This window comes from Coturnix japonica, chromosome 2 (genome assembly GCF_054131305.1).
Source record: "Coturnix japonica strain WE chromosome 2, WE-NBRP24, whole genome shotgun sequence".
Classification (NCBI taxonomy): Eukaryota; Metazoa; Chordata; class Aves; order Galliformes; family Phasianidae; genus Coturnix; species Coturnix japonica.
The window spans coordinates 123,444,737-123,465,169 of record NC_140664.1 but is presented as its reverse complement, the minus strand read 5'-3'; the positions used below and the strand labels follow the sequence as shown (position 1 = coordinate 123,465,169).

Genomic DNA, 20,433 nt, shown 5'->3' with positions numbered 1-20,433 from the left:
TTGTGTGACCGCTGAGTGCTGTCTGTGACAGCTTTGGTGACTGGGAAAGTCCCCAATAGCTGAAAAGATCTAACACGTCACCTATCATGGGTGGGAAACATGGGGAAGGAAACTGGGGAACTGTCTGCTGGTGGACATCATCTCAGTCACTAGAAGATCATGGAGTGTTTCCCTCTTGGGATCTCTTTCTAAGGTTATAAAGGACAACTTGGGAACAGTCAGTATGGATTTACAGACAGCAAATTGGACCCAGCCAAACCTGCTAAGAGGAAATGACTGAATGTGTGAAGATGAAAGTTTTGCATGTAATCTACGCTCGACATTAGTAGGGTTTTGATGGTATCTTGCACAACACTGTCACTTGAAGGTTCAGAGTGTGTGGGCTGCCAGGACAGACTGGAAGACTGTCTGAAACATGGAAGAAACGCTGGGTTCAAAGAGTAGTGATCAGTGGCCCAATATAAGGCAGGGCACCACTAACCAGGTCACCCAAGAGGTCAGTACTGAGATCCACATCATTTAATACCTTCTTCCACAACTTTGATGGTGACACAGTCATATATGTTGATGACATTAAACTATTTGGCCTGACAGGACAAAGGGCAAAGATTCAGTGAGGAGGGTGCTTTAGAAATACAAGGTTCAACAAGGAAATGTGCAGCTCCCTTGAGGAGCTGCAGCTGCCATGAGGCCTCCCCTCAGCTCCTCTGCTCTGGGATGAGCAAAGCCAGGCAGCATAGCCATTCCTCACACATCATGCTCCCCAGACCCATCATCACCTTTGTCGTTTTCCTATGGATGCTTTCTAATAGCTTTATATCTTTCTTATATCGTGGCACCCAAACTGCACCCAGTGCTGGAGCTGAGGCCACACAGAGCAGAGCAGACAACCCCTCCCTCTCCCAGTGGCATTGCTGGGCCTGGTGCACCCCAGGGCACCTTGCTGGCTCACATTCATCTTGCTGTCAGCCTAAACCCCCAGGTCCCTCTCTATGGATCTGCATTCTGTCGTCTCGTCCTCCAGTCTGTACGGGTACCCAGAGCTGCCCCAACCCAGGTGCAGAATCCAACACTTTCTCTTGCTAAACTTCACGTGGTTGGTGACTGCTCAGCCTTCCAGTTTATCAGCATCTCTCTACAATGCTTCTCTAATCTCAGAAGAGTCAACAGCTCCTGTCAGTTCAACATCATCTGCAAACTGAGTTAGTGTACCTTCAGTTCCTGCATCCAAGTCGTTAATGAAAACACTGAAGAGAACTGTCCCTAACACAGTGTGTTAGGGAGTGTGCAGTGTATGCTGGTCCCAGGCACTGGCGGTTCTGCATCTCCAAGGCCCGAAGCACGAGTAACTCTGACCACGAGGCAGGAGGTCACTCCAAAGTTGGTGCTGGTGCTGCCGGCCCAGCGTTGTGCTGCTCTGTGCAAACTGTGTGTCAGAGGGTTTTTCTCTCCTCAGCCAGACTGGGAGCTTGAAGTGCACATGGTTACTGACAACTCCCAACTGTCAGTAAAGCTGTTCCGCAGAAAGTGTTACATGACTGATGTCTCTACAACTGCACTTTCCCAAACAGATGGGGGGAAAAAAGGCACCGGTCTCGAATCAAATTAGTCTTGACAGATTACGCAAAAGAAATTTAACACATGCTCCACATTTTGAGCAACTTCTAAATATAATGTCTCCATTGAAAACAAAGTGTACGGCGGCGCTAAAAACGTGTAAATATAGAGCTATAAAACTTTCCTCACATTATAGACTGAGGACCACTGTGAGGGGCTGCAAAAGCAGCATCTGCGTGGGGCAGGAGGCCCCGAGAGTGGCCACACCTTGTCTAACCACGGAGATAAGCTGGGTTTTGAGAGCTCGCTGTTTGCCTTACAGAGGTTTGTCTATTCAGAACACGGGGCAAAGATAAAAATGTTCCCATTGCAGCTGATGTCATGATTGCGTTTAGAAATAATAAATCCTTGACATTATGGAAAAAAAATTAAAATAACCCACACGGGAAAAGGTGATATTTATACTCTGTTGCAGCTGGAAACACACTGTAATAAAGAATTAACCACTGTGTCTTGGTCTACTGCCTGGTTTTATTTCATTATAATTAGGCAGGGCTATAATTTCATTTTACCAAGGTAGCTGTACTGGTAAAACATTTACCGCATATGCAGTTCTACTCATATAAATGTTTGATGTGTTAGCATATGTGATGCCATCTCCATTTCAAGCAAGTGATACATGTAAGAGCAGCACACAGCACAGGTTGCAATTGCGCTGCCTTCTGTGCAGCTGGAGGAATGTGGTGTGTATGTGCAGATGGGTTCTCGGAAAGTTAGAGTGGTGTTCTGAAGATAAAACCCTTCCTCAGTTATTTGTAGGAGATAGTAGTAGTGGAAGAAGCCATCTTGGAGACTGAGATTTAGCAGAATAAAAGAGTAAAGCAGGTTTGCATAACCAAAAAGGTCGGGGGTTTTGGAATGTTTTCAAATGACGCAGGTAGAATGGGCTCTGAAGGGAGCAGCAGAGGAACCTCGGTAACAAAGGAACCCTTTTCTCAAGGAACATTTGAATTCACTCCTTGCTGTTCTAAGTGCTGAAAGGCGAATCACATCTACAGTGTCTCCACAAAAAAAAAGAGTGACAACAGCTTCCTAATGGTCACTTTAAGCAAAACTCTTAAAATAAGAAGACGAATCCCCTTTGCAATTGTAAAAAGAAATCAAGCTTTGAGGAGCAGCAGCATGTCGGGCTGCAGCCTCCTGCCTGGCACTGCACCTTTCCCCCAGCACTACTGGGGAAGGCTCTTGCTTGGCACTGGCAGCTCATCCTGGCTGCACACTGCAGGGCCCTGAGTTATTTATGGCCGCCCTCCCCCAGCAGGATTCTTAAGGGAGGATGTTGGGGCAGCCGCTGCTATTCTGCACACATGTACACACACATCCACTCACGACAGCTGCGTCTTTATTTAATGAATGGAGAGCGCTCTTCTGACATAACTTCTGTGTTGTTTTTTTTTCCCAAGGAGGTCACAGGCACAGGGGGAAAAAAGAGCACAGCTCTGACCACAGTTAATCCACATCTCCTCTGAAAGCCTGGAGGCCTCTCCGCAAATTGTCATAACATCCTCATGAATTCATCAGGGCTGACAGCATGGGTAAGCCTCTGACCATGCAAACAAGCTCTAATGCTAATGTGGCTCCACACACTTAGACTGTACAAATACCTCCTTCCAGCCCCGAGCCACCGCACTGCTCAGAAACTCGTGGTCCTCAGAGGAGCCCCAGACCTGGCCCCAGGGACACCGGATAGCATCACAGTGAGGTACAGAGCCTGACCACTGCTCAGTGTAACCAGGCACCCACCATGAGCTAAGAACCACCTCCATGGGGATTGTCTTATACATTAGAACAAGGAGGAGCTCAGCAGAAAAATGAAAGAACCTGAAAATGAATTGACAACAGGGCTAAGAACAGGTACAGGCATCAGGCACGGAAGAATGTGCATCTGCTGGTTTATTTTCTGTGCTTTGCAGTTTCAAATGAGAGAGCATGGGCTGCCTGTTTGGTGCAGGAAGACTTTGCAGCAGGAGACACTGCTTCCCCAACAGATTCTGTACGTCTTCCTTCCCTTTCATTTTCCTGTGCGGAGGGAAAATGTGCATTTTGCTCCCTGTGTACAGAAAATATAAAGAAACTGGCAAACAGGATGGGAGTGTTTACTAACCCGCTCTGCAAGCCAACAGAACGGGAACAAATGCAAAATCTCCATGAGAGAGAAAACAAAGCCTGCCTCTCCCATCTTGAATTCTCATGGTCCTGCCAGGCAGGCACGGTGCTGCACACATTTAAAGGCGCAAAGCGCATTATAGCAGCTATAGTGTAAGGAAAAGAGGTATGGCTGCACACATTTCATTGAAGGGAGTGCTTGAAGCAAGGAGAACACAAGCACAACCCTTTCCCCACCTTCTTCTTCTATATGTGATGTGTTTTATGAGCTACCATGACTGGAAGGTGGCACTGCAAAACAGCCGCCCTTCAGACCAGGTGCTCCAGCCCCCGTGGCTTTATTGCAAGCCCCTTCAGGTGTGGCCCGGCCTGTCAGAGGGTTGTGTATTTTAGAAATACTTCATGCCTTCCTAACAACAAAATCTCTCACCTGGCCAGTCTTTATCTGATTGTTCCATCATACACTCTTCCCACAAAGATCTTTGGCCACCATAACAGGTGAGGTCACACACAGGCACCACCCACCACACGGCCCAGTGCTGCATGGCACAGTGTGTGTCCTGCAGGGAGCAGGTGGAGGCAGCTTGGCCAGTGGGGGACCTCTGCCATTGTTTTTAGGTGCTGCATGTCTCCAGTCTGGTTCTAATTCTACCAAACTGCTGCATACAGATCTCACCATAAGTCTTCCTCCCCAGGCACAGGCTCCAGCAAGACAGAGGGACACCCAGCTACCCAACAGGGTATGGCTGCTTTGTATCCCAGCTACCACCTGGGAAATAAATAGCAGAGTACCTTTCTTGAATGGCGTACCAAGACTCAAGATGTCTTTCCTTTGACAGCTCTGGAAAGGAACCATCCCCTCCATGATCTTCCCCAGACTGCAGTTTTGTGGAACCCGCTGTCTTCAAGCTCCTACAACAGCAACTGAACTGGCTGCCTGGTTGTGGGTGCACCACTGCTGCAGCCACAAAACAAACCTGGGCTCAGCACTGAAGGGATGGGTGCAGAGAGGGAAACGTGGGAGGAGAGAAGGGTCTGCAAGATTCTTCCTGGGGAGAAACAGCCCCTGTCCCTCCACAACCTGGCAGAGCACAGGGTCCGTGTTGTGCAGTCAGGTGAGCTGAAAATCAGGACAGGAGGAAGGCAGCAGTGCACCATCAGGCACTGGAGAGCAGTCAACTTCCCCATGAGCAGCGAAGGCCGATGGCAGCGGGGAACAGAGACAGGACAGCAACAGCCTGGGGAAGGTAAGGAGCACTGAAAGAAAATGAGAAAGGAAAAGGGGCAGATTAGCTGAATAAATTTTGTGGTGAAAACAGCTGGATGAGCATCTCGGGAGACTGAGAAAAACCAGAAACAGAATGGAGAGATCATCATCATCTGTCCATGCTCATAACAATGACAGATATGACAGACGGCCCCAGCCAAGCATTCTCATCATGCTGTGGGACCTTCCCTTCCTGGAACAAAGCTGCCCCTGCAGCCACCTCACCTCCAGCCCAGTCTCTCACTGCTGTCTCCTGCATTTTTATTTACTGTTTGCTGTTAGCTTTTTATTTTCTGTTTTCATTTTCTGACCATTTTGGTGATAAGTAAAGAACATTACCTGGAGAACCGTGCTGCTGGTGTGCAGGCATCAGGGGAGGCTCAGCTGCCTCCTGGCCCCTCTGGGCCCTCCTCGCATATCCTCAGCAGCATCTGTCACCCATCGGATGTCACATATGAAACATTTTGTTTAATGGCCAAAACCTTTATGTTTAACCCAACAGGCCTGTAATTAGCTCTGTTCTTCATTTTTTTTTGTGTTCATTTTTTCTTCTAAATCCCAATCCATAGGATTCCAGTATAGAGTTTCTCTCTCTCCCACTTTACTCCATTATGCTGTCAATGCAGACATTCCCCCACACTGCAGGAAATATCCTCATCAAATACCAGTAGCATACAAATAGAGAAATACAACACATGAAAACTATGACAGCAATGACGTTATCACCACACCTCTAAGCATATTCTCTGCACTCTGCAGACTGCAGTGTGAGAAGCCGTGCCTTGGAGAATCCCGATGGAGGGAAGAGCAAGAGAACAACTGGTGCCTCAGTACCCCTTTTAGAGATTAAACAAATGCCTTTGGAAGCAAAATGACAAGTTGCCAGCATTTCTCATGATGGTGGCTTCCAGTCCCGAGTGCAGCCCCACTCTGTCCCCAGCTGCAGTTCATTCTCACCCCTCAGCCCCAGGGCTGCAGGATGAGCAATGCATCCCAGCATTACTGCAAGGAGCTGAGCTGCGGGGGGCTGGCAAGCTGTCCTCACACCTCCATCCACAGAAAGGACAGTGGAAATGACTGTGGGAGCAGCAGACCAGGAATGTTGCCATCCACACTTGCTAAGGACAATAGAGTCTGTAGAAATAAAGTCACTAAAGACAGGGATAAACATGGTCTGTTAGAGAAGACAGCACAGCTTCTGCAGAGAGAAATCCTGCCTTGCCAACCTGTTGGAGCTCTGGGTGTACAATGATAAGGGCACAGAGAGAGGATCCAGCAGGTGTGGCACAGTCCAGCTTTGAAAATGGTGCTGACAAGGTTACACACCAAAAATTACCCAGGAACAGAACCTGCCACAGGGTGGGAGGAAGGACTTTTAGAAGACTGGGGGCAGGACAGAACAGAGTCAGTTCCAAAGCCCAAAGGTTGTCCTCCAAGGAGGGTGACTTCTTCCATGACGGGGATATCGCAGTCCATGCAGAAGGTCACTGTCTTAAACTTCATTAAGGAAATGAAGCCAAGCCCATGCAGCCAGCAGGGCAGACCCCCGGAAGCAAAGGCCATGGGGGAATTGGAATCAAGAGAGCAAAGAGGTTTAACAGCTTTTGCAGTCTGCTGCAGCTCCTCAGCCCTGCATGCTGTGTCGTTTCCACAGCGATGGGTAAAAAGTAAATTCTCTGCCTCTCCCAGCTGCTCCTCTTCCCTATCTGTTTGAGTGGCACCTCAAAGTCTTTCCAGCTCTATGCCCCCTCAGCCAAAGCCCGGGGCTCAAGAGCTCGGAGGCTCCCAGGCTCCTGTTACAGAGGAGGGCTGCCGAGGCCAGTCCAAGGAGAAACCTCTGCTACCACTTAGAGCTGCATCCCAGCCCCCCTCAGCACCACCCACGCAGCCATCCATCAGCATCACCCGCGGAGCATCTGGGGGCAATGTGTAATTAGGAGTGATGCTGTCTGCCATTTATAGACACGCTGCTACAGAGCAAAGCTGGTGAAAGTAATACCCACCGACAGACATACCTTACAGCATGCCTCAGAAGGTAATGGGGAAAAGGAATGGAAAGGTGGAAGAAAGATGCAGGGAAGAGAGAGAGAAAGATGAAGGCAGTAGCTGGCTCCACACAGCTTTAAAACGAAGCAGTCATTAAAACACACAGAGAGGGGTCCTGATGAAGTTGTCTGATGAAGCAGTTTATCTGAAGCAAAGAATGAATTCCTGCCTTGCTGGAGGAGCTACATTTGCCTCATGAACCCTGTCCTGGGAAACAAACCAGCAGAAGTCGTGCAGGGACCCACATGCAACATTTCCTACCCACAGGACAACGTGGGGCCTGTGACGTTTTCCTCTGCTCCTGAAATCTTTTATGGAAGAGATTTCCTTTGAGATTTTGCAGGGAGCTGATTAAATCAGACTGTGTGGCTCATCTCAAGGATTCCTGTTCCTCGCTTTGGGTGTGCTGCTTCACAGTTTTTCTCTTTTAAAATGTTTTTAACTCCATATTTGGGTTTAGCTTTTTTAAAAAGCATTTTTAAAAGTGGGTTGTCCTCTTCACCGCACCATTAGCATTTAACATGCAGTTGTGCGTATTCACTTCAAGGCACACATCAGCCAACTGTCACAGCAACAACTGGCTGCCAGGACTCAGCAACTGCCCTTGGAAAAGCAGCGGCAATCCTAAGGAGCATGAACTCTGACAAGGAAGATGCGTAATTTAGGAGGGCTAAAGAAAATCTGAAGCACAATTAGCCAAATGAATAAAAACACAAGGCAAATTATCAAAATGCACCATAACCTGCAAGGACATTTTCCAAAGCAAGGAACAGAGAGTGCTTGAGGTCTAGAAAAACACTGAGAAGGAGCTGAAGGAGAGCTTTACATCCTTTGTAAAGCATACGTCAGTGAATGTGAGTTAAGTAAATGAACTAATCAAAATAAGAAGAATTTAAAGGGAAAAAAAAAAGAGAGATAAGATGAAGGAAATCCAGAAGAAAGAGACTGAACCACTATTTCATTAGTGGGAGAAAGGGAATGAAGCAAATGGTCCAGCTCAGGGCACAGCGATATGGAGACAGGAGACAGCCAAGGCCTTAAATCCACGCGTCTGGGGGCTCTGAAAAACACTCCTCTAATGAGGAGTTTTTCAATTATACCATGAAACAATGGTTTGCTAATCTGCAGCAGTAAAACCGATGGCAGTTAAACGGGATGGAATTTATATCAGGCTCCAAAATTTTACTTGCTGTCTACAGTTTCCCTGCAGAATGGCTTCAGATTACATCGCGCTCGTGTGAAGTCGCCGAGTTTTGTCATCTGACGATTCCACCAGCTCACAGCACATCATGGGAGCTGCCGCCCTCATCTGACTGCCATATGCCTGGGAACCTTCCTCGCAGCACACAGGCACCCTCACATCAACAAAAGCTCTTCCTGGCTGGGGGTTTGCAGGATCGGCTGCCATACAAACAGAACGACCCGTCTGCAGCACCAGTTCGCTGACATCCTTCTTGTGTGGATTCTTCATGTGCCTCTCACCCCAGGATCCAACCGCACCAGCACCACATTTCATTCATCTGCAACAGATTGGACTGAAAATTCAACTGAAGTTTAATTAACATTTGTTTGGGTTTTTGTTTTTTGTTTTAATGTGATCCTACTATTGAATCTTCCTCAATTACTTCTTTTGCATCGTGGATTTTAAAATTCGTTCAATAATTATTTGCTAAGGTTTTTCACACCGACCCCATCAGCTGGTTGCTGTGACTGCTATATAGAAAAGGATCTCCAGCTTCGGAACTACTCAGGCTGGGGGGAAGGGAGAGGCATATCACTCCTTCCAAATTCAAATGATTTTCATGAAGACTACGGAAAATCACTTGTGGTCTCTGAAGAGCAGGAAAAATCCAGATTTCACATTGCTTCTGTAGTTCTGTGTCCTTCCTTTAGGTGTGTGCGCAATGATGTAGCTCTATTTGCATGCAGAAGGAATCCAGTTGAGAGCACATTTTATTATAGCTCCAGATGATGTTCAAGAGGATGGAAAACTCCTTTCTCTCAGGTGGTCAGAGAATAAGTGCCAGCTAACTGGCTTTCTCTGCCATCTAAATCATGCAGAGGAACTCAAACCATTTATAAAGCAGTTTCAAAGACGTCTTTAAAAATAAACACATGAAATGCAAAGAGGTAGAGAGAGAGAGAGAAGACAGTCCTGGACTTCTTCACCTTTTCAATTAGTTTTTAATCTCTTAAGAACAGTCATTTAAGTCAGAGTAGCTCTACTGTTATAAAACAGCTGCTAAAGCATTCTTCAATTGTAAATTAAGCTGTGAGTTTACCAAACATTCCCATTGCACGACTACACCACATAAACACAGCATCAGGATTTAAAAAACACTTAGGGAGAAGGTAAGGCCTAAAGGATCCATGACCTCATGATAATTCAAGTCAGTGACAAAGTTACAACAGATTTGGTTACTAGTAGATCACGTGTGATAACAGAGGTGCATAAATATGGGGAGAAGGTCGAAATGGAGCTCACATTTCAGGGTGAGGGCCGGGTTTTATACCCTTGCTGTGAAGCATAGCTGTAACTTGTGCAAGTGTCTCCAGTTTAAACAAGAGAACTACTACACAAAAATGAATTAAGGTCGGCTACACAATAATCACATTGCAAACAGTAATAACACAGCGTTCAAACCAGCTTTCAGGTTCAGAGCTCTTCTGAACCCTCACACAACGCTCTGGGACATGCCAAGGAGGAGAAGGAAGCCTTCTATGTGCTAGACCCAAACAGATGAGGGTAGTGCTCTCCTGGACACAGGATAGAGAAGCAGAGTGGAATCTGTGCCTCCATCATCCCTGTAGGTGCTGTATGGATGGACAGCCTGATGTATCTTACAGGCCCAGCAACCTGCTCCCCTCAGACACTAATGATGCCTTACAGGGGCAAGTCTCTTGAGAACAAAGACAGAAATCCTAACAATTACAACTCAATTAATTATGATGGTCATTAATTATGCTTGTAAATGAGAATGCACGTGTATACAGGGAGTGGTTACATAAATATCAGAAAAGACTTTAAATGGGAGATATTCTTTCCAAATTTTATACATTGCTTGAGTGATAAAAAAACCAACAACCCAGCTTCCCTCAACTCTGTAAACTCCCTTCCCTCTTTGTTCATATTCTCTAGTATATCCATCATTTTTGACCCTCTACCACTTTCCATTGCTGGGGCTCATTTTCTGTGACTTGAGAACCTGAAATTATACTATACATCTTTGTAGCTCATTGAACTTACCAGCATTTATTTTAATTTAGTAAGGAAACATTTGGCTGGGTGTGACCAAATAAATACTGTGTCTAAAGCAACACAAATATACTTTGCGCAAGGCTATAAACCTGTCTCAGAGCTCTAATGATATTGCAAGTCAATGAAGCTTCAGTGTTCTCATTAACATGATTCCATCAGACCTCTATGCTGCATATTATTAATTTTTAACAATAGACAGTAATATAATTATAGCAGTGTGGGGCAACAAAAGCCGAATCCTGGTAATAGTCCAACGTTTTAGATTGATAATGGCTTTAACACTGACCTAATATTTAAAGGTGAACATGCACAGCGGACATCAGACCTAATTATAAACAAGACAAGAGGGATAAAACACATCACTAGCCTGTAGCTACGGAGATGAAACTTTCCTCAGGGAACAAAAGACACTGATCTTGCCATGGGGTCAGGAGGAGTTTTATCACCTATTTTGTCACAAAAATAATCATCAAGAACTTTGATTTAGAAAAAGATATTAGCACAATTTTCCACTACCTTTGGTTGGTTTTGAGATAAAAGGAGCAAAGTACTTCTCTTTTAATTCAATTTGAAGGCAGGAATTAGCAGGAATGAGCGTATTTTTATGGCGAAAAAGCAAGCCATCAGAATCTCTTTAGAAATCCATTATGATGATGCCATTAGTACGCTCACACTGTTCCTCTCCACAGCCTGCTGATGCATCACAGGGAACACAACCAGTTTCTACAACAGACAGCAGATATGATGGTTTGGCTCACCTCGTGGATGGACCTTTGAGCAGGAAGGAACACGAACACCTAAGAAATGTTCAACTGCTGTAAGAGCAGCTTCTCATGTAATCCAACACAGTGCAATTTCTCGGTTTAAAAAGCATTCTACTCACCAAAATATGCTTTAGAATTGCTTGTGTTTTCTAATTCATTCTTTTGTGCAGTATCTAGAAATACAGTGCAGCAGTAATAACGTAATTAGTATTTTCACTTGCTAAATTATAGAGCTGACTGCAGAATGTAGCGCAGTAATATCAATATTAACAGTTCGGTATTATACCAAATGACATCAATACTCTTAGTGCAGTCATGAAAGACACTGTAATTTCCTCTTTTTCGGAGATTCCTTCAGTTTGTGTCAGGTGAGGAAATGCACAGAACCCGCTGATCTTTAGTTCAACTCAGACTCTAAAATAGCATCTCAAAAGTATCCCAGGTACATTTTTGAAGGTTCTTGAGCAAAATACTTAATATCGTGTTCAGAAAGGAATATGGCATTTAAGTCCTGCTGCACTTTTTCACTCTTATGTGAATGCACCATTTCCAGCACTTCTTATGCAAATTAACATGGTTATACTCCACTGCTGAATACGATGCACAGGGAGATGTAATACGTATCCAGGACCATAAAAGCGGTCTTATGTCAGCGCAAGAAGTGGAAGTGTTAGCTTCGCAGTCTAGTGCTACTTTGTATTTCCTTTCTACCCTGGTCACATACTGAGATCTAAAATTCTAGCAACCAAAATACTGGACTCTGAGCAGCTAATAAGGAAGACACTAAGGCAAGCATACTTTCAGACTTCTCACTGTAAGGGACTGCAGTCAGCCACCTCCACATGCCCAGAAATCAGAGAACTCCAGCTTACATCAGAAGCTGTGGAACACCCCATGGCATCCTCCATGCCTACAACTCCCTTCTGGCCAAGCTCATTCACAATCCACAACACCAAATCAAGAATACTGAGAATATTCAAACGCTCTATCAGCTTCCTTAATTACAGTAACTTTATGCTTTACTCCGTAAAAGGAGATTCACTTGTTATTTCACCAGTTCAATTCAGCTCCTTCAGCATTTTGTTCATTTGTAAGATGCAGCTCTCCAGCAGATTGATCACATCAGATAAGACAAAGCAGTGGCTTGGTAAATCCCTCTGGAAATGCAGAACATATTACATGCATAACAGTTGAACTCCTTGAATTTCCCCTTTGCAGATCCTCTTGGTTTCCAGTCATTCAGATAAAGAATAGAGCTTTTGTAGGCCAGTTAATCCACCCACTGAATGAAATACAGTCAAGTTTTACACATCCACATGTTCTTTCGAGGCCCTAGTTTACATCTGTAGATGTAATAATAGATGTAGTAATGTAGACAAAAATCATAGCTTGGGCCCCCAGAGAAGACCTTTAAAGACTGAGGTTCAAAAGTCCCCATGCTGCAGTCAAAGCAACTGGCAAAATGATTTAAGGGCTGTCTCTGCTTACATTTACTTCTGCCAAAGCACTGGCTTAATTTTCTTTGTGTGTCTTAATAAGCTACCTCTGCCAGAGAGACTCTTACTTACAATCTTTTTGTGTCTCTAAGCTCAGAAGGAGGAATTTAGGCACTGCTGGGTGGTATGCTGAGACAAACGCCCAGAGGTGGTGTCAGGCTCAGCTGCAAAATGAGTCTGTTCTTCATTTTCTTTAACATCACAGTCACAGACTGGCATGAAAACAGCATTTACACCACAAATTAAAATGCAAATCTACATTTTATTCTATGAAATTGAGATGAGTGGTACACACTTGAAGCTTGCCAGAGTAGCAATTACACACATTAATATAGTTTTAGATGATGACTTAAGACAAGCAAGAGGATAGAACAGGAACGTTGTACATCAGAGCCTGTGAAACACTTCAAGAAAAAAAAAAAAAAAAAAAGTGACTCTTGCTTTAGTAAAGTAAGCCTAAACCACAAATTAGTGATAATTCTGTAGGAAAGGCCTAAATCTGCCTTATGCAGATGTGTACTGCCTGGGAAGCCTCCAGCGCCAAGGTGCAGTACCATGCAGGGAAGCAGCCTGCCAGTAAAGAAGAGCTGAGGGTTTCTCCACAGAGCAAGCTTCTTCAAGGAAGAAGCTTGGCTCAGCCACAGCCTAATGGGATGTGGCATCACCAAGGAGGGAGGCCTGCAACAAGAAGCCTTACAGCTCCTCTGGCCTAGGACAAAACTGGCATAAAGAGGGATTTATGCTTTGTCTGACTGAGACTGCACTGAAAATCTGATTGCTCTGAAGGTTTAACTTTTGCGATCATTTCCATTGTCAGGAATCAGAAAAAAATGTGAGAATACTGTGGACAAAGGATTTAGGCACTGAAATTTAACATAGTGGAATCATTGTGGTGTAACATATTTGTCAGGGGACTGAAGTCTCTGTGCTCTCTCCACACAGAACACACCCATTAACATCGTGTGCTGTGCACGTGCTCCCAAACATCTGATACAGCTATGGGTACACAGCTGAATGCCTACCCAGCCTCCCAGCTGCATACATTCAGCCTTCTACAGTATTTCTCCCCTGCCAGGGAAAACAAAGCCTTCAGATCATTCAGGACTCTCTGGAAGTCCTTGCATGATATTTCCTTTCAAAGAATGTTTAAGATTTGATTTTCAAATATCCCTAATGCATTTAGGAAAATTCGCTGAGTATTACAACAATCTTCTTCATACAGCTAATCATTTTTTTCCACCAGTGTTGTCACATTATTAATGTCAAAACATAAATACCAAAAAGGAAAAGGCATTTGGTTAGTCAGTTCCAAACCTGTTCATTCTGGTGCAGGCTAAGGCAAGAACCCATCTGGTGTGGTTTATATTTCAGCAGTCATGACACCAACAGTTTCCATCTCAGTTGTGCTCCATACAGCCAACTACTGAGCAGCCTCTGCTTCTCCTCAAACTAGTCAGAGAGCACCAAGAACCTCACACCAGGAGCACAGCCCTCTGTAGAAGTAAACCTTAGCATAACACAGCCCACCAATGTTTTTGTGAACCAATGAAAAATATGCTGACAAGAATACAGTAATTTGGAATTTGGCAAGAAAAACTCACTCTAAATCATTTCCAACTGCATTAAGACTTTGCTCCTGTTTTACAAGTAACAGAAGATGCTATCCCTGTTTTATAAACTCATTCAGCTAATACGTTTAAGAAAGTAGACAAGTTTCTCCTGCAGGGGTTTTCAAGTATTGTGTTCCCTTGCAGCTGCCAGAATTTCGACATCCCATCCTAGAAACACTGCATATTACTCTCTGGGAAAGAAAAGAAAAAGAAGAAGAAAAAGAAAAAGAAAACCCAAACCTGCTGCATGTTTGGAAGAGAAAAATGTCTAGAAGAACAAAAAATGGTGAATGATAATTATCTATTACTTGGTGAATGCTGTAGGTTTGTATGCTGTTCCCTGTAGCTACAGTACCCCAGCAGAGTAAGTAGAACACGGAAAATCTTTTCACTCTGTATAAGAAGGTAAAAGTCTTTTCTTTTCAGGATGTTGTGCATGGAAGAGCTCATATCTCCAATAATCTCCATACCAACATGATTTGCAAGTTCATGACTAAGTTCCAAATGTGTTTCAGCTCAATTCTTCAGCAACTTCACCGCTTGAAGACAAAGCAGTCTTAGTCTGTCTTAGTCAAAGCAGTCTTAGACAAAGCAGTCTTAGTCCCACTACCCAATTCAGTGGGACTCACCTCAGCTTTCCTCTGGATGTGCTCAAAATTGCACTAACAGCATTCCTGAAGCCTAACAATTTTCTTCTCTTCCTGGCATGCCCCGGTACTGCTGACCCAAACTGCAGAACCTCACGGAGTCCTTTCTTTCCCTGTGTACCTGTGGGAATTCTGAGTTCACTCTATCCTTTCCAATAGGAACAATGACACAGACACCAAATAATGTATTGCTGCTTCCCTCTGTAGCAAATCTTGCCTTAATTAGGAGGAGTTCTGCAGATGTACTATTTAGCATGCCAGGATCATGACACTATTGTAGCACGCAGAATACAGCCCTTTTATTATCATCAGATCTGATTACTTCTCTATTTAGAAGCTACTAATATGTTTGGGGATGCAAAAATCACATCACTTTCCAAAAGGTAGTGGTGGGAAAAAAGAAAACTCAGCACAGAATGAATTCTATAATTAGAAAAGGCAGAAGGGACGTCTTTTTCCTCCCCCTCATCAAGCTTGGGAAGCTCTAAACAATACGCAAAGACAAAAGGGGGAAAAATTGATAAAGTGCTGAGAAGGATAAAATTTGAATGAGATAATAACAAACCTTTCTTGTGGAAGGAAAAGGAAATGACTGATTCTAAAAAAGCTTCTGTGATAAATCAACACCCTTGCATGAAATTCCACTGATATACGCTGCAGTGCCTGGTCACAAAGTTAGAGAAAAACAAATAAGAACAAAAAACTTAGCAACATTTTTATAAAGAATAAAACACAGCTTGCTGGAAATACTGAGGTCTTGCTGTGGTTCAAACAGTAGAAGTAGATTTCAGAATCTAACAAGAGTTTCAGCAGCTGTATTTGTATTACAGTCATAAAAGCGTAAACGTGAAATACAGCTCTAATAAAAATTGAAGTTTATAAAACTGGTTGGTAATTTTCCACTCGTTCCAGAAGCATATCAGAATATCCAGGGGAATAATACCTGAAAGAGAAACATATTGTTTGTGCATTAGACTACAAAGCGTGTTCTGTGCTAAGTAATGAAACTATTCATATTTCTATTGATCAGGAAAAAATCCTGGCATTAAATAGTGGCCAAAAAATGTTACAGTTATTCTCTGACAGTGCTGTAAGAGCTTTTCAACTTACAGTATCCTTTATACTTGGAAGTCAGGGTTTCAAAAAACACTTGGCTTCTTTTAGGGCATATAGATAAGTGGCTAGTGTTTAGATAGGTTCAGCAGCCATAAGCATTGCCTTTTCTTGGAAGTGTGGACATTAACTTCTGTGGAAATGATGGTTTTTAATAAAACGGTGTGAGTTTTCACAGAACCATAGGCTAACAGAGAACAATAGTCTACTGATGTTTGCAAAACATAACCACACACACCAAAGCTAATGTGAAGTCTACATCACTTCAAAAGGCATTATGAAATAACAACAACAGCAACAACAAAAACCCACAATGACTTTCTGCCTCAAGGAGAGATTATCCAGTAAGCTCCCATTAAAGTAGAACTCTGTGGTGCCATTACTGTTCTGCTGTCACTCCGTTTTCCACAATGGGCCAACTACTTGCCTCCAATATGCAAGCATCATCAAAGCTGCATTTAGTTCTTGTTTTCCAGGTTAAGAGTATGTGAAAATTATTACCGTGTTACTCTACAAACATAAATCACAGCACATTTCTTGTTTTGCAGGCATGTTAAGTTGCCACCTCTGCACCCTGGAAGCTTTAACTATAAGGACAAAGGAATGTTTCCATGCAGTATATGCCTAAAGTGTACTCAAATAAAAAACTCCAACACATTCACATTAAACAAAGATCCATTTAACTTGCTGACTTCATGGATGAAACTTTTTGAAATTTTAAAACAACTCACATTAGTTCTCCAGTTGTAAAGGTAACTTTTCAATGTGCTGTTATCACATGTGGGCTGCAAACAGCCTGAAGTAATAGGTCTCCAAAACAGCCCCAGAGCTGATGTCTATTGTAGCAGCTGTGGCTTGGGCAGCAGAAACACCACCAGCCATTAGCAATAAGAGTCAAGCAAGAGATATTGGAAAGGCCCTTTCATTTGTTTTGTCCCAGTCTACACAAGTAATTTTGTTTCATTTACACAAAAATAAAATAGTTGGACAAGGAAACATTGATTATATCCAAAGATGTATAAACATCCTCTTTCCCCTGAAGTACTAGTAGCTGCAGAATAAAGTTCCTTTATGATTTTGCTTTTACCCACTTGACAGCCACTGGCCTTTCCTCATGGAGACCTACAGGGTTCTGTTTTGCATGACTGTAGCTACCATTAGCTAAAGATCTCCTTTGCTATAATTAAAACTGATGATGCAGACTTTCAGAGCCTGTAGAGGGAGTGCATGAGTACAACATCCTTTTGATGTGTTGATGGAGTGAAGGTCTGGTGAATGGATATCTAGAATCTAGGAGGGCACTTACCTCCTTATTACAATTTAGGATAGTGACATTTTGACTGTAAGCTATTTAATAGTGTTTCTGTATTCATTCAGGGCAAAGTTCAACTTGGTGCAGACAGCTGGTGTATGGTCCTTTTATATTTCACTTAAGCCTCATGATGAGGCTGGGGGAGGAAGGGCAGCTGTGGGCAGAGCAACTGTAGGAGAGCCTCTGGACCCCCTGTACATCAGACAAAGTTTCAAAGGAGCCTCTGAATATAGTAGCATTCAGCCAGGCTCTTAGGGAAGTCAAGGGTGTAACCAAAGATTCACCAACATCTGAGAAACCAAAAATAAGTTACTAAGATAAACTCAACTTGCCATTGGTATTTGTAACTCTGAGTGGTTGTGCTGAAGCCTCAGAGTTTGGCTGGGTAGAGCAGAACTAACTCTTCTTCCCTATTTCCTGCAACAGCTTATTTGGGCTTTGTTTATAGACAAAGAAACCTAATTCCAAAACCAATCAGAAAATACAAAGTGTTTAGAAGTATATCTCTAACATTTGTGCATACCACTGGGGCATTTAACCAAATGTTACACTGTTCTATTGAAATCTAAAGTCCTGTGGGAGTTCAATTAACATTTTAAATCCTCATTTTCTGCATTTCTAATAAAAACATTTCATGTTATAGATGCGCTTTTTTATTTGATTTTATTTTATTTATTTTAAATTTTCCTTACCTTACTACTTCCTCTGGATAGCAACTGTTAATAGTGTTGATGTACTCCTGAAGAACCGACCCAGGTTCTGCTTCTATTTCTTGAAGCTTTTTAAGCCCACCAGTTTTTACAAAGAGACAACGTGCTTTAGTGTCGTGTGGTAACACCTACACAGAAAAGAAGATTCAAAATATGTACTCTTTTAAAGCAGCCTCTGTGCTACTAGCCTCAAATATTGCTAACCTGTTTTAATTCAGAGGACAGATAAAATGGAACACATTAGAGATACAACATCTGTAACGACTTCTGTATTTTAACACGGTTATACAGCAAGTATCATAAACCAGCCCTTTATTGTTAAAGCATAATTTAACATGTACTTTAATACATAACATAGATAAAAATAGCAAATTGAACGTTTATTGTTACATAAATAATATTTCTCGAATTATCCCTACAGAGACAAGATGATTGTGGAGATTAAACAGATAATAAAAACAGAATACTAACATGGAATAACAACAGCATCTGTTCCACTTAAACCAAGTTATTCAGGTCTTTTATGTCAATTCCTACAGTTTAATTGTAGAGCAGAATTTTATATCATTATAATGATCTAGTATAGATTATTGCGTGAAAACAATACTGAGAATTGTTGCAAGTGAACAATACAGTCTTGAAGCATTATATGCTACTATTAAATTCCTGGATATTAAAATCCTACAACACACTGTGTAGCCATGGAAGCCTTTTTACACACACGCATACACACACAAAGCAAAAATGTGAAGTTTCTGCAGCCAAAAGAGATGAGAAGCAGAAACGATCAGACAATACATTCTGCACTCCCTGAGTAATGCCAATATGCAGCTCTGTCCAGAGGACGAAAGAGAGGGAGGTGGGGGCTGGGCCAGGCAACGGAGGGCAACAGCGTGTAGTCTACAGGCCCACAGGGCTGCAGTAATAAAAATCATTTTTATTTTAAAAATAAAAAAAAAATAAAAAGATAATCCAAGATGTGAATGTCAGCAAATACAGATAGGTTTAAAGCCAACTCTGAGAACTACATGGTATGAGGGTAAAATCTTTTTGTAAGCCTTCACACTGATGGGACAAATCAAGCCACAGATTTGATCGTGTCAGTGTAAAACGTGAGCTTTGAAGGAGGAAGGGATTGCCTAAAACACTGAAGGAAAATAAGGATGAGATTTCTGGCAGGCATACAAGCAAACACCCTTCACTCCTCTGGTCCCTTTAAGCTGCAAAAATCACTGGTAAGACTGGTAAGGAAAACACAAGACTGCATAGATGCTTCTCCTTATTGTGTTCCATACAAGTGCTGGGAACAACTGGCAACTACCAAGTGGCTGCTTCATGCCTCCTACAAGAACTGTCAAGGGAGAACTAGCGAGGAGATAGGATCTGGCCCTTCCTCTGCCTTCTGCCTCCACACTGTGGCTCCCAGGCTGAATAAGACAGCAGAAAAGTCTCTTGGAAGAGGCTCTAGAGATAGACAACACCTCAGAGACCTAGTATCTCCCCCTTCCCAGTCCAAACTGAGACAGCACAGAATTGCAAAGACCATAGAAAGGGCAATACTAAAGTGACACAGTCCTGCACCAAAAACACATAGCATCCCACCCTGAAGCACAGCTTGGAAATAAAGCTTTTACTGTGCTATAAATAAGCCAACAGACCCAACACATCTCAGGTTTAAAAAATAGGAAATTCCTAAGTTATTGTATAAGAGAGAAAAAAGCTTTTAGTGCAAAGGACTTAATTTTAAATGTATACTTTAGATGAACAAATGCTAGAAAAGCACAGTTTGTTTAATACAATATAAAAAAAAATAAACAAAACATCAGCTGATATGAAGGGTACAAAGCTGCTTCAACAGCAAACAACATTCAAATGTAGACACTATTACCGTATTACTACGCACTCAACTCTCCAACAGTTCCAGTCAGCACACAGAAGCAAAGGTTCTGGATTCTAACTGAATCTCCAGTACACACTACAAAGAGTAGCACTTCCAGGTCTTTGATAAGAGGAACCGATCACTAATCAGAAGTGTTTGCTTGGCCACTTCCAAAAAGAAACCGCACCAAGAGAATCTGGTACCCCCTGCTAATAGATTACGTTGCACAGCACTGCACAAAAGAAAGGCCTACATTTAAGCAAGGCATCCAATTGCTGGTGACCATGATAGAAACTGGAATTTTGATTGTACTTCATTCCATTGCAAATGTAATATTTTGATATTGCAAGGAAATATTTTGATCACATTTTGATTAAACTGTGTTTCTCTTTACACATGGTGCTTAAATCAGTAAGGTAATTAACAACAAACAATAAACTGCAAATTTTAATGGAAGTAAGAAAAGATATGGGATTTTTTTAAGCTTTCTTAAGCGAGACTTTAAATTAAAGAGAATAGGAATGGTGAGGCCTTCGTATTGTAATGTAAAAGACCCAACTGACGCCACTCCTGGACAAACAGCTTGCAGTTTGTCTTAAACAGATGT

General features: G+C 42.8%; 1 protein-coding gene across 2 annotated transcripts in view; it reads right to left on the bottom strand.

Annotated features, from left to right (window-relative positions):
* Positions 1 to 12,797: 12,797 nt before the first annotated feature.
* SPAG6 (sperm associated antigen 6) overlaps positions 12,798 to 20,433 on the bottom strand; it is a 34,793-nt gene continuing 27,157 nt past the window's right edge. For both annotated transcript variants that reach the window (XM_085538708.1, XM_015853303.3), the window contains 2 exons: positions 17,930 to 18,075; positions 12,798 to 15,755 (listed from right to left, as the gene is read on the bottom strand). In XM_085538708.1, coding sequence (XP_085394834.1) covers positions 15,689 to 15,755; positions 17,930 to 18,075 — 213 coding nt within the window. In that variant the 3' untranslated portion in view covers positions 12,798 to 15,688. The remainder of the gene's footprint in view (positions 15,756 to 17,929; positions 18,076 to 20,433) is intronic.